The following is a 16,083-nucleotide window of genomic DNA, read 5'->3' as shown; positions in this document are numbered from 1 at the left end:
CTATTTTGGTGACAAATACAAATAAAAACCCCCAAGGGTTGGCTTAGGGTTCAAACAACATATGTATTTTTTCTTTTTGGATAAGTAAGTGGAATTTTTATTTTAGTGGTTAATTGTTTAATTCAAATATTATTATGCATATAAGTTTAATCAAATAACATTCAAAGCTTTTTGAGCATATAAAGTTTGAAGAAAATGGAACTCGAAAAGGCCTCCAAATAGCTGCACAAAGTGTTGACACCTCATTTTGCAACCCGCATTTAACCTCACTTGGAGGGTAAAAGGGTAATTTCGCTTTGGAAATATGCATCTTGATTCTGGTCATTAGATCCTTAATCTCATTTCACCAAAATGATCTTGATGTTGTAACAATCAAATCAACTGGTCATAGATTGAAAGATATCATCAAATCAAGTTTTAATGGCCGAGATGCACTGTCACAAATTAAGTCCGACTATATGTGATTATAAACAATTGATTCCAATTGGTTATAATTATAATCAATTTGAGATTAATGATGTGTCATAATTTGATTGGTTGGGATTACATTTTATGGTAAGGTTTCACACACCTAATTAATTAGATAGTTAAACATTAATTATTCAATGAATAATTTGTGCAATTATCTTTTAATTAGAGTAAATTTATAATCAATTAAGTCTAAATTGAGAGTGATTGGAGCCATTTAATGTTTAATTGGGAGCTAATTTGGGACCTATTAATGTTAATTGTGCTAAAATCATTTTCTAACAAATGACATCTACTCACCATTTCATCGATATCTCTCGGAATATTTTGAATCTGTAAATGAGGTTAATTTTTCCAGAAACTAGACATTTGGGGGCTTCAATTTGAGCACAAGAATGAGACAATTCCGATAAGAATTAGTCAAATATGATTTTTTGAAGTTGGCTCTATAGGCTATTACAGCAGCTACGGGAAAACCGAATTTTGGCTTGCTTCTCACTTCCATCAATCTCTACATTTAATGCACCATATTTCCCCAAATGCTAAAATGAGGTATAGGTTCATGATTCTTTGTCAACCCTCATTAAATGGTCTTCCATTCATATTTCCTCAACCACTACTATATAAACCCTTCCGCCCTCTCCTCCATTCCAAGACACACAAAAACCTCATCTCTTCTCCTCTTTTGAATTCTAGGAAGTTGAGTAGTCTTATCATATCTTGGTCTTCTTGAGACTCAAGGTATTGAATGAGACTCACTCTTCCTCTCCTAACTCTTTTTTTCCTCCACCCTTAAGACCTCCCTCAACAGTCTCCTCATCCACCATATGGATCTTGCATGAAGAAATAATCCATTTCCCTAAATTTTTTTTTTTGTCATGATGAGAGTTTAAGATTAAAGCATGATAATAATCATTTAAATTCCTTTGAATATGCTTGAATGTTCTTAATTGTTCTTATATGTTCTTCACATATTCTTGGTTGTTCATCACATGTTCATGCATAACACTAGTTTCAATCTTAAATCCACATAAAAATCATGAAAAAATATGTTTGTTTAATAATTCTTTTAAATTCTTGAATCTAGGATATCACCATCCACACACATTCACTAGAATTTATTTTCCAATCCAAATGAAATGCTTAATAAATTGAATTATGGTTTCTCACATGCACACACTTTAAATTCAACATGCAAATTGATTGATAACATATTGGATGATGTGATATGAATGTTGGCCACCATAATCTAGAAGACCGGTTTCACCAGGCAAGGTGGGTTCCTAACACCTTCTCACCTTGTAACATAGCCTCCGAACTTAGATCAAGGGTTAGTAGATCAAATGCTTATCCATATAATTTTCAATTTTTAGATTATAACTAGGAAACAAATCCATGTACTTTATCTTAGATTGTATCTAGGATCAAAGCCATGTAATTTCCTATGGTCAATATAAATTCAAATTCAAAATTAATAAAATGAGGAATTTTTCAATTTTGGTTTTCTTATTTTTCCAATAATTAAATAAGTGGCGACTCTATTGTAAAACCCTTAATCTAAAGGGGGGAAAATATAACTAGTCGAACCTCCATTTTGAGAGGCAATAACACGACCCCACCCATTCACGTGAGTTTGGCCCGATAGCATAAATAAAGGGGCCGAGGGCGCAGACTCTCACACAAAGATCAAGCTAGAAATCAGAAAGAGAAGAAATAGGCCAATGAGGTGCCAAAAATGGGAAGCGAGCTCAAGTATAGCATGTTACACTTTTGCTAGCTGCCCCTTCCTCATTTCTCCAATAAATACCCCAATTTTTTAGAAAAAAAAAAAAGTAAAAATAGAGAAATAGGGAGAAAAAAGTGAGAAATGTCAACAACAACAAAAAGAGTGAGGAAATTCTAGAAAAATAGCCTTAAAAACTCAAAAAAAAAAATCTCTCTCTCCTTTCCCTCTCTTTAGGAAACCCATTAAAAAAAGAAAAGCCTCATCTATTTTTGTTTGTAAATTTTGTGGGTTAGGCTATAGGGATGGGTTAGTTTCTTAATAACTACACCCATCTCACCCTCTTTATTATCTTGTAAACGTCATTTCCATATATATATAAAATCTTTCTTTTTATCTTACTTATTGTTCATAGTTGCTTTATTTTTCCATGCTTTGTGTATATTGTGTATATATCTCCTAGGACTTGTATAGAAAGTACCCTTAGGAGGAAGAAATCCCACCCCACCTAGACATCTAGGGATTTTTACTATTCTAGCATTTAATTTATATCATCCCTTTTATTTTTCAAGCAAATCCCCTCCCCCTTTAATTTATGTCATCCATTTAATTTTCAAGCAATCACCTTCCCCTTTTTATTTATGTCATCCCATTTATTTTCCAAGCAATTCTCTTCCCCTTTTACATTTATGTCATCCCTTTAATTTTTGCAAATCCTCTCCCCCCTTACCCTACACACACACACACACACACACACACACTATATCTAGACACCTAAAAAAAAGATTTTATATTTCATCCCTCTTAAATGGTTTATAAATCTCAAATAAAGCACAATATGGGTATGTCTCATATGAATTTTGAAGATATCATGATTGTATATTTTTTTCCTCTTACCCAGATTCCAAACAGAGGCTTACGAGAGGATCTGAAATAAGGAGTCCAAATCTTCTGTTTTACTCTTCTTGCTCCACTATATACTCCACAAATAAAAACATGTCACATGTCCATCTATTTTATTAAATGCTAAATTTATGTCTTCTATTATTTCAATTTCCTAAAATAAATAAATATGTGGCATATTTAGGTAATTGAACTAATAGAAGACATAAATTTAGCATTTAATAAAATAGATGGACATGTGGCATGTTTATATTTGTGAAGTATATAGTGGAGCAGGAAGAGTGGGATAGAAGATTTGGAATCATAATAAGAGACTCTAACTGAAGGATTGGGAATCAATTGCTACGTGTTGCCTCTAGGAATCTATGAACTGTGATCTACTTTCCCAAATTGCCAATTGCAACCTTTTATGATTAAAAAATTGCATTTTTTAACTTTTTGTTTTTTAAGTGAAAAAAAATCTTTTTTTTTAAGTGGCCTAACATATATTTATTAATTCAAAAGTAGCAAATTAAATATGAGTTTTTAAAAAGTAGCAAATTAAATCATGAGGATTCATAAAGAAAAAAAAATTAAATATTATGATGAGGAATGAAGTACTCCAAATCGTCCACAGTCATCCACACCAGCAACCGTCCAGAAGAAAGCATCAAGATTGGAGCTAATGCCATAGCCGTCCATGGACAAAGTCAAATCCACGTCTCTCGTCCTGAGAAGATGACCACCTCGTCCTGACTAGACTCGTCCACACGAGGACCCCTAGACGAAAACGTACACTTGAATTACTAAAATACACTTCATCATTCCGTAATACACACATAACTTCCGATGACCGTTGTGTGAGAAAATGCAACTATCAGGTGGTTATGAGAGTTATCCAAGAACCCCGGACCTCCTGAAATCCAGGGGAGGTTACAATTTCAATAACTGCCCCCAGGACACTATATAAACAGCTATTCAGACCAATGGAAGGTACATTGAACATTTTACCAAGAAATTGGGACTTCAAAGATATAGGGAGAAAACTGACTTTACCATCGAAGGGTTCTTGGCCGGCGATCCCGGTCACCTTTGATCGTTTTCCTTTGTTTTTCAGGCCATTAAAGAGCGAGTAGTCCTTTCAAATCCGGAGCATCCAACCTACTGATTTTCCTTGCATCATCATATTATATATTTAAATAAGTGATATGTCCATAACATTTTTAGAATATCTTCATAACAAATTATAAGTGATAAGTTATTTTTAGTTTTAATTTGAACTCACCAATGAAATTGCTTTTTTGTCTACTAATAACAGTTAGTAATAACTTATCACTTAAGATTTGTTATTAAAATATTGTAAAAATGTTATGGATATAACATTTCTCATTTATTTAAGTTGAACAAAATTGTGTTCAACTAATGGTTTAATTTTTTATTTTTGAAATTTTGGAATTCAAATTGTTACTTTATAAACTATAGGGTTTAATTTATTCATTCATAAATTATAGATTTTAAAAATGTAATCTTCTTTAAGATTTTACTTTTATTCCTTATTAGCATAGATTATGAAGAGATAACATTTTAGCTATGATGTTTAATATATATGGTAAAAGATTAAGTTAATCAAATAACTCACGAATAAACTTGAGCTTGTTCGATAAGAAAATTAATCAAGCTAAATGCATTCAAAGCTAGAGGATAATTAAAAGCTAAATGCATTAATGAAGCTAAACCTATTCGGGAACAACTTATCCAGCATTTAGCTTTAAAAGATAAAGGAGAAATAAAAATATATTGAATGTAGGACCCACAAACAGTAATATTACAATAGAAAAAGATAGTAATATTACCGTTGCCAAAGCTAAATGCACGTGGGACCCACAAACAGTAATATTACTGTTGATAGAGACAGTAATTTAACCTTTACCAATGCTAAATGCATGTGAGACCCCTAAAACACTAATATTACCATTGGTAAAAAAGCTAAATGCATGCATCTTATAAGCTTCATTTTGCGGGTCTCATATGGGACCTAAAATAGTGGTGTGAAACCCACAATCAATAGACAAAAAAAGCAAAAAGCCAGTTAAAAATTACTTCCCAAACACATGCATCTAATTTGATGATGAGCTAGAACTTGACCCGTATTTGAATAAAATTGGGTAAATTTCATTAACATTCCTTGAGGTTTAGACTAATTACAACTAAGTCCAAAACATTTAAAAACTGACAAATTTAGTCTTTAAAGCCAACTTAGTACCTAAAAACTATTAGGTCAGTTAGATATTTTTCTCAACTATCTTAAGAACTAAGTTGGCTTTAGGAACCAAATTGATTAATTTTAAAAAGTTTAAGATTTGATTGATATTAGCCCAAACCTCAGCGAATATTAATGGAATTTACCCAATAAAATTAAATGAATCAATCCTGAATTTGTAATATTCAACTTGACTTGACTCATTTACCATCCTAATTATAATTTATCTTTAATTATTTAAGTATAATAAAATTTTGATGTCATTTTTCTAAAATTTATATAAGAAACGTATATTTTATTTGAAATATGTTATTTTTCCTCAAATTTAGTTAATTTGAAGCTTGAAACAAAGTCCAATAAAAAAAATTATTGACATAAAATCAAGAATAATAATAATAATAATTGAAGGATATTTGCATTTTTAATATATCAAAATGATATTTGCATTCTTAAGTAGGCATAAAGCATGATATATATATATATATATATATATATATATATATATATATATATATATATATATCATGCAATTATTAAATTTGTAAATGCATATAGTATGATCAAATCACTCCAATACCCTTATTGTCTTTGTATTTTGCCTATAAAGTAAAACACTAAATATTACCCAAAAATTTATTGAAATATTGGATTAAACTAATAACAAATGCCCTACACATATTTTTCTCACTCAGTCCACTAAAACCCTTTCTTCTTTCTCAGCTGAAGTTTGTCACACCATTATCAGCTCCACTACCGCCATTCAAGGTATTGACTGCTTTGTTTCGTCTTTTTTTTTTTTTTACTGCTTTTTCTAAGCTTTCTTTCTTTCTGTTTTTCTTTTAACTATGTGTACTTAACTTTGTAGTAGTATAGAGTGATTATATGTGGATGGCAAAATGCAAATTTGAGGGAGGACTTTGAGAGTGATTTCTTGTTGTATGTGTTTGTACAGTGTAGGAACCTGTTTGTTGTGTGTTTGTATAGTGTGTTACCTTGCAATCTGTTTGTCATGTTTGCATTTTCTATTAATGAGTTGATGGTAAAAACTAAATTGACTACAATTAAAAAATAATATAGACCAAATTAACTGCTACTAAAATGTAAAATTCAAATTGACTATAATCCCAAGATGTAAGGATCAAAATGGTATTTTCACCTTTATACAATTCCATTCCGACGAAACCCTACCTCCTTCTACTGCATACTCCCCTCCCCCCACCCCACCCCACCCCACAATCCACCATTTTTATGAAAAATAAATAAAGTACATATAAATTAAATGTTTGTAACTATGTCAGTCATCATACTTTCAATTCTTCTATATTAATTTTTCTTCTCAATTGGTATCAATTTACCTACTTAATTTTCTTGTATTTACTTTTTTGATTAATATATGTAAGGGCAATCAAATTATTTTTATTACTTAAATGTTTGCAGATCTTGCTAAAAAGATGGTAAATTTGCTTTTTATCTAGTCAGTTGTGTATACACTCACAAAAAATGAAAAAATCACGGGTTTTAAGTATAAATATTATTTATTATAAATTACGGTCGACATTAACTTTGTATTGTATATGACCAATAATATTATAGTTTAATGGTTGGTTATAGCATTAGTTCACATTTTTGTAATTATTCTTTCATATTTCTCTGAGTCTTGCATCTTGACTAAATTACCTCAATAAGTTACATCATGATCGCTTCTTTCTACACTCACTCCCATTTTTTCTTTTTTTCTTTTTCTTTTTTGACAAGTTTACAAGTGTGGGAAATTCAAAAAAGGAATGACTCTGATTTCAAAATATATATAACTTTGAACTCACCACCGATAGATATGACTAACTGGATTTATGAGTTTCCTTTAATACAACTATTCCTAAAGATAGTGTTGATGAGTTACCACTTTGGCAAGTGCTGTACGGATGTAGAGATTCTAAAAAAAATCAACAACAATAACAATAACAGCCCCTTGTAATTCAGAAGCGATGGATCACGGCATACATAAGGATCATTTGCGAACGTGAAAAAGATATTACCATAAATACCTGGTTGGGAAAGCTTTTGAAGAATTTAATCGAAGTTTCATCAAGTCTTACAAAATGTATTACCAAAAATTCACTTTTCATTGTGCAAGATTAATAATGCAAGTTTCGAGAAATGGCTTAAGAGTAGATTAGTCAAGGTTTTAAGGCATGGTCCATTTAGATACTGGTTTTAAGTTTTGAATGCTTATGATTTGATGACTAGAAATTTGATAATGGTATAGGAGCTATGGATTCAATATTTTGTTAAATTTCGTGCTATGAAAAATATTGGGACAATTTTTTCTGAATCACAATTTAAACATACATTTGTTTTGACAAACACAATTTTGCATCTCGTGTTTCATTTTATTTTTAGCCGAATTGTGCATTTTATCATATTATATGATTTAGCTGTTAACAAATTTGAAACATATTACTTAGGACAACTTAAATGGTACTTTATATAAAAGTATAAAAGCAGTGTGGCCGATACCGTACCGGTACCGGCCGGTACATACCGTACCGGCCTGTGCACCGGTACCGGTACACTTCTATATTGTACCGGAAAAAATACCGGCCGTACCGGCCTCATACCGGGCATACCGGCCAATTTCGGGCAATACCGGCTGGAACTGGGCGTACCGGCCAATACAGAAAAAAAACTTCTTTTTTTTTTTTTTTTAAGTTTTGTAATTTTTGAATTTTTGTAAAAGCATAATGGTAACTTATTTACATTAACTTCTTAGTATTATTTGTTTTCTTAGTATGCAATGAACAACTAAGCTTTCTATTTTTTATATTGTGTTTTTTTTTTTCTTTTATTTGATACTAAAGTCTAAAACTATGAATAATTTGTTCTAAATTGAACTAATGTTTTATAATAAACTTTTATATTTACTATAATATAAGTGAAATATTATATGTTTATAAACATGGTTCTAGAGATTTTGGTGTGTATGTGTGTGTGTGTGTATATATATAAAATAGCGGTAAACCCGAAACGGTACCCCGGTATTGACCGGTATCCGAAATATATCGTACCGGTGGCCAAACCGGTACAGCCTCCGGTACGGTATTGACTTCTTTGTATAAAAGCGACTATTCCTAGTTAAGGAAGAGAGAGACAAGAGAGTTTCTTTGCATCCCATGTGTTTTGTTTTGTTTTTAGCTGGGTCGTGCATTTTATCATTCTTTTTGAGTGGATTATGTAATTTTACTGTTAACAAATTTGAATACTTAGTGCAACCTATTATATCAAGTGTTAATATAAAAAACTTAATATAGTGGTGTTAGACTTTTTAAAAACAGATTTTCGCAACTTTTGTGATATGGAAAGAAATTGCATCATAACATTTAAAGTTTAAAAACAGTCCGTAATTAGGGTTTTTTTCCAGAGTACAGAGAGTCACACTAGCAAGCTAAACATATTTGAAAGTGTTAAGACATGAACAAGTTACAAGATACAATCCAAATTTGAAAGGACATGTTGCTACACAGTCCTATAACAACAAACACTTGTCCCCTTATGGCATCTTATCCTAGTCTCCAAGCATATTAGCAAACATTGTAAGGATAATATAACTTGCAGGGACAACGTTATTTTAATAAGTTTGAAGGTTACTGAAAATCAACAAAAGCACTCGCTCTCTCTAGAGAAAGTGGGGGAAAAAGTTAGCAGTAAATTTAACCACACTTCCAATGTTGAACTCCAACGATTGTACCATAAACTCAAAATGAGTACTCAACTAGGGATGATCTTGTGGAATGAGGCCAGGGAACTTGCACTGTGACCATCTTATCTTCATAATTAAATTTCACACCTACTCCATCAATCTTACAACTCATAGGTTTCTCTGATGCGAACACTCTCATTTCTCCACTTCCCCTGACTCCAACTCTTACCAAATTCTCATCATCATCAAATTCAACTGACTGAATTGCACCACCACAGTTCAGCATGTTGATTAATCCAATTGGAGCAAATTGGATTATTTGTTTGGGCAAGACTGTCACTGGAGAAACAATAAGAAGCTCATAACAAAATGGCTCAAGTGAAATCTCCAATGTCTCCGATGCCTTCAATAGATTCAGCTTCTTTTCTTGGAGCATATAGACTGCAAATATATCCACCCCTTTTGTGGAAATGGGGTGCTTTCCATTGTTCCATTCAATATCTTTAGGACTAGTAACACAGGTCACTAAGTGTGAAAATTGTGAGGCACTCTTGTTTCGCCTGGATTGAGGGCACCACCCCCCTCCTTGACAGTTGAAAAGTCCTAGAACTCCAGCGTACTGTGACAAATTTTAAATGACAAAACATTATCTTAAAATTACTGTATATAAATCGTATGTTGAATCGCATATTTGGTCTCTCGAAATTTCTTTATACTATAAAATGTTCTGAAAAAGGTTCTTACCATCATTCAATAAATGAAAAATGCTGACATAACAAATGAAATTCAGTAAACCAAGATTACTTTAATGACAAGACATGAGTTTCGTTTGTCTCGCTAGAATCTTCCATCCATTAGATAACGATAATGACATTTTAAAACAATTTTGAAAGAATATGAATTTAAGTAAAACATTTTAAAGTATAATTTTGAAACAAATTTCAAAATTGAGAACTAATTATGCAATCTAATCTAAATTGTATTATATTATGCTTTAAAAATATGCTTCTAGGTATGCTACTATCAAACTTGCTTGAACTTGTAAATATTAATGTCTTACTTTGTTAAGGTTCCAAATCTTGAGCATTGTTTTCCCATCATGTAAAGGGTCTTCAAATAGGCAATCTCTAGTAGGAAGTGCATAGTATTGGCATCGCAGAATAGACCCATCTGGCAACACTAAGCTTTTGAGTAACTTAAAGTTGTGTTTTCCAACAGAGTCGCTTACATAAATTGGTCCACCAGAAATCGCTCGAGATGCAGCATGATATTCAGCACAAGGATGAGTGGATTGGAACATGTCCCAATCTGGATGTATAAAATTTCCCATCCACAAGCTATTATAGGCACAGTGCACCATGTGACACCCTTGTAGCCAAAATGTACCATTTGGATCCCCCGACGGGTCAGTGCACCAAAAATCATCTCCTATATGCATCACACAGAAGATTTAATGCTTGGATTCTCTTATTAGTATATCCAAAGACATTTGAATTAGATTTTACATACCAACTCGTCCAAGTGTTATGGCCTCTGTTCCAAGGAACATGAAGTCATTGCAGTGTTCCATGCTAGCAATGACACCATTCCCTTTGAAGTGTTTCTTCACAGAAGCAGTCAGGGCCTTGTAATAAGCTTTGGCTAGGTCAACTCTTCCACCATATTCCTCAGATAACATCTCAAGCAACTGCAAATGTCAAATATTCACCCAAGATCAAACGTTATTCTTGTTTGTTGTTGTTTTTTTTCCTCCCTAAAACCCAGCCATAATAATATAGCATTCCACAAGATCAGCCCAAGTAGCCCAACTCATATGGGCCTGTTTACTATATAGCTGAGCCCTGCAACCATATCAGGGCCATCTTTCCCTCTTTGTCTCTAACATGATTATCTCTTTTTAACTTAAGAACATTGTGGCTATTCATTGATTCAAAACAATCAGCCCCAATATATAATTCCCTTTCACAATAAAAGCTGTATTCTTCCAAAAATTAAAAATTAAAAAATAAAGGGAAATATTACTCAAGAGTCAAGACCATCGACTTATATACAATTTGATTGTTTGACATATCTTTCCTTGATTTATTATAATAGAATTGATAAGAAATTCTGATGCATCTCATCCATAACAATCAGAAAACCAAAATTTCAAGTTGGTTTGTCAATTTAATTATCCGTTCAATTCAAATGCAAGTGGGATGGAAGAGAAAAGATATCACATGATTATGATAAACTAATTTTTCATAAACCTAGTTCTTGACACAAGAATGAAGAATCCATGATAGACACATACATGCATGTAAAAAATAACACAATTGAATTTGTTTATATGCTACATATATGATGTGAATATGGTAATGATGATCCTAACACTCACCTGTTGATACTAGTAGAGGACACGTGCCAAGAAAAGGATAGAGTTGCAATGACAAAAGATTTCTGGATGAGAAATGTGGCTTTATCTCCTGCAATTGCAATTACAATCGCAATTGTATATTTGGGTTCTCCTTCTTTTACAAATAATAAACAAGAGTATGTGTCACACATCTAAGGGACTACAAGCAAGATTATCATTTATTTATATTCTTCTATTTTAATTTTAATATAGTTTCTCTTGCTCTAGTGTACATATGTGCTTTCTTATTTTTGAATCAATATATTTCATATTAATTTTTTATTCTAATTCAAAACAAACAAACAAAAAAGAAGATGATTTGTAAAAAATTATTTGACCTGTTGCTGATCTTCAAGCCCTTAAGTGAATACCCTTTTAAGTATAAAATATTTTAGGATCACGTAAAAAAAAAAATATAACATTTAACACAATTGTCCACGTAACAAACTGTGAATAGTAGAAAAAAATTATAAATTCATGTAAAAATAGCAAAAATTATGAAATTTTATATAGTACTAGAATTATTACCTAAATTTTCTATTCAAAACTATTAAGCCGGGTACACAAGTCCAAAACCACACCATACTCAAATTAAATAGTTTATGCATAGAAAGAAGTAAACAATTTCTGAGGATAAGAAAAAGGTTTCCAGAACTTACGTGAATGACATCGACCTTCACACCGTCAATCCCCACCGACGCAAGATGAGAGTGAAGCCCCTCGTACATCTTGTGGACTAGCTCCGGTGGCACCAACCCAACCCCATTGTTCACAATCTTGTCCACAGCCAAATCTTCCATCGTCATCTGCAATCCCTGTGACAGCTTAGGAGTAATGACCTTACACTCAGGCATGCCCTTAACATTGGGTCTAACCCCACCCCAATATCCACAGAGTGCATGCCAAACATACACATGTTCTATGCTACTAAACTCATCTTTAAGGTCTCTAACAAACCCACCCATCCCTTTATTTTTAGGGACCTTAGGACTTTGATAGTCCCTAAATTTATAATTTTCCTCATATTTTACTAGCCTACATGGCATTTGTTCACCTGCAGCCGTTCGATTCATGCAATCTTGATCAGTGATGGGGTCCTCATCATGTGAAATTGATTGCCACCCATCATCAATCAAGACCATTCCTGGTGGGCACCCACCCTCTACTAAGCCCTTGACCCCATCATAAACCCCTTTGGGGTGCACCTTAAGATAAAATGCATCCCATGTACACCAACCAAATTTGTCTACTATACCTGGTGGGTTTTTCTCTTCAAGAAGCTTAAAGGTCCCCAAATGGAACCTAATAACCTTCATAGCCTCCTTAACAAGATCAAATGGATCATCACCTACATGCATGTACAAAGCGCTTCTGAAGCTGGACCCACATACACTTGTGGACCCACTCTCCACACACATTTCCACATAGTCATCGAGACCATGTTGGAGACAAGCTCTGAATGGACCTTCAATGAGTGGAAGTAAGAGAACATAAGGGCGCCCCAAGTCATTTTTGTCCAAAATCATCATCTGGGTTTCATGCTCTATATCTTTGCCATTGCTTCCAATCCAGTGGGTAGTCCACCAGACTTTGAACCTGAATATGCTCATGAACCTTATGTTCTTGAGCTTGCCTATGGGAACAACATGCTGGCTCTTTGGCTCGTCAGCATCAAACCCAACAAAGCTGCCAACTGTGTTCTTGGTCTTGTCTGAAGTGATAAAGGGTGATGGTGTGGCTATGATGTTCAAAGGGACTTCAGTGAGGATTGGGTGGCCATTAGCTATAAAGTTTGATCCTTCTAGGGTTATGGACAAGGGTATATTGCTGTCAAGGAGCCCCATTACGTCTGGGGCATTTTTGCTTAGGCTTGGAGCCATGGGAACTTGGTCTTTGCAAACTAGCTAGCTAGAGAGCTTGGAGAGAGAGAAGGTTTGCCTGCTATGGTTGGTGTGCCCAAAGGAGGAGAGGATTGTACAGAGAGAGAGAGAGAGAGAGATAGTGCATGAGATAGAGAGAGAGGTGGTTTGGCTACACTGGTTGGTGCCCAAGGCAGGCAATGAGGAGAAGTTTATATAGAAGTTTTAGAAAGATACTGCGTAACATGTAATTAATAAGTTTTAAGAAACTATATTAATTTTTAGTAACTATGATGTAATCTATTATGATTTATGAGTGGTGCATAATAAAAATGATATTAGATAGGTAATCAATCATAAAACCGACATACTATATTACTTACTCAAAATTTCTTTTTTTTTTTCTTTTTCTAATCTGACCATTCACATCAATTCGAGTATAATATTAAAAAGTGTAAAATTTACACGGTTTTACTTAAAAAATTATCTCATTATATTTTTTTTTCCTAGTCTGATACTATTTATTTTGTAATTAGTTATTTATTATTTTTCTACGTATCTCGAGAATAAAGGAAGATAATAATTGGTAGTTGTTGTATTTGAAAAAAGAGAAATAATTAATAAAATCAAGAAAAATTAATATTTTAATAAAATGCAATGTAAAATAGATAATCTAATGCAGAATATTTTAATAGATGAGCATATAAATTAGAAAAAGTAAATTCTTATGCTAAAATAAATAGAAATTTTTGTACAAATTGATAAAAATCAAGGGCGGAGCTATGTTATAGGGTGGGGGGCCATGCCCCCCTTTTGAATTTTTTTTAATATATATAGTTATTTTAATGTTTTTGAAATTTATATTATACAAAAATTAAAGTTGGCCCCTCCAAATATTTGAATTAATTCAATGATGCTTTTGAAAAGATAATTGGTCTAATAGTTATAGAGATATAACTTTATTTTTCGCAATTCTAGTTTTTTATTGTAAAATATGCTCTTATTTTTGATAAATTTTGGCACCAAACATGTTTGAATCTATCTTTCTCAACCCATTATGTGGCGATTAACAAGTTACTAGCTCGTTAAAAAAAAATCTTGTCACTAAAACTACACATGAAATGTCTCTTTAGTTGCCACATAATGGGTTAAAGCAAGATAGCTTCAAATTTTTTTGGAGCTTAACTTATTCCTCCAAGTTTTGGATCATTCGATATTTTGAAAATTTCATTAGTTCAATTGAAGGATTTTTTTTACAATTTGATAATTTGTATTGAAAATGAAACTTTTTAAGAATTTCACTATGAATATGGTAAAAATGAATTTTATTTTATGAAAGATCACTATTAAACATAATTTTGAATGAAAATACCAAGTTTTTTTTTGTTAGGTGTGTGCATATATATAACTTATCAAATAAAAAAGTGTGTATGTATATATATATATATGTGTGTGTGTGTGTGTATATATAATAAAAAAGCGTGTGTTTGTATATATGCGTGTGAGAGTTGTCTTAATATATATATTAATGCCACAACTTGGCCCTCAGGGGAAAATTTCTGGCTCCGCCCCTGGTGAAAATGATCTTATAACTTATTAGTCATATAATTTTGATGAATTCTTGGTTCTAGTATATATGAGAATGGACTGACTAGACCATATGTCATCGCAATGGATCCAATGCACCCAATCTCTATACTGTAGTAACAAAACAATGTACAAGTTGGAGTAAATTTTGCTTTCGGCAGGACATTCTAGTAACACCTTTTAAAGGGTATGAGGGTCATTAAATTCGGTTGGTTGTTACTTTCAATTCCAATTTCCAAATAAATTGGACGTAGAATCTAGTAAAGCTTGTTGGGTGAAACATATTGTCATATTGAGAGTACTGGTGGTAGTGATGTGTGTGACTTTTCCTCTCAAATGGCCTAAGTTGTCGACAACTATTCTATGGAATAATAGGTCTAAATTCTAATAGCATTTCTAGCTTGATAGAGTTGTACATATAAAGGCCATATGTGGAATATTGTCCTTGAATTCAAAGGGCAATTGGGAATGAATGTATCACTGCTAAACCTGTGAATTAAAGATGTTTAAGGAGGAAGATTGCTCAGAATAATAGCTCAATGCAATGGGGACCATATTTCTCAAAGTGGAGTGGATTGGAAGTCATTTCAAGGGCCTACCACATGCTTTGGGAGGACACTGCTAAAGTTTTCCTCATTCCCGTTGCTACTACTGTCGTCTTTATTTGGTAAATCTCGATATATAGTTCGTCGCTTTTCTAGACATTTCTTCAGCATGCTTTATCACAATTTAACCTGAATTTTAGGCTTGGAACTTGAAGTTGAACCAAGTTAATTCTTCTCAAAATAGTTATCCTCCATCTCTATCAATCTCTCTCTCTCACACAAACATCTTTATCATATCAATCCTACATCAACCAATAATTCTTCTAAATGTCAAGAATCTTGTAGTTCAATTAGTATTTTCCAATGCTTTCACTAGAGATGTCAAGATAAGCTTTTGAGACCATCAATAATTTAATATGATATCAGAGCAAGAAACCTTAAGTTTAATCCTTATCTCCTGCATTCTATTTCCTATTTAAAATCTCAAACATATAGTTAAATAATTAAATTTATCATATTTCAAGAGTTTAAACTAATGGTATTAACAGTAATTTAACACTAATCTCCTCAATTATTGAATTATAAAAAATAAAAATAAAATGTGGACAATTATTCTTATGTATCACTCCAATGTAAGGAATGAACTAGGAACAATAATTCCTCAAAA

The 16,083-nt window shown here is 32.5% G+C and overlaps 1 protein-coding gene across 1 annotated transcript; it reads right to left on the bottom strand.

Annotated features, from left to right (window-relative positions):
* Positions 1–8,768: 8,768 nt before the first annotated feature.
* Positions 8,769–13,452, bottom strand: LOC142630385 (galactinol--sucrose galactosyltransferase-like). The gene is made up of 4 exons (XM_075804373.1): positions 12,085–13,452; positions 10,540–10,717; positions 10,091–10,458; positions 8,769–9,649 (listed from the first exon to the last, which is right to left on the bottom strand). The coding sequence occupies exons 1-4, from the start codon at positions 13,303–13,305 to the stop codon at positions 9,086–9,088; spliced, it is 2,331 nt and encodes a 776-aa protein (XP_075660488.1). The 5' UTR covers positions 13,306–13,452; the 3' UTR covers positions 8,769–9,085.
* Between the last annotated feature and the right edge of the window lie 2,631 nt (positions 13,453–16,083).

The sequence above is a fragment of the Castanea sativa genome, chromosome 4 (assembly GCF_040712315.1).
Source record: "Castanea sativa cultivar Marrone di Chiusa Pesio chromosome 4, ASM4071231v1".
NCBI lineage: Eukaryota > Viridiplantae > Streptophyta > Magnoliopsida > Fagales > Fagaceae > Castanea > Castanea sativa.
Note: the sequence above shows the minus strand (reverse complement) of the source record. Positions and strands in the feature narration are given on the sequence as shown.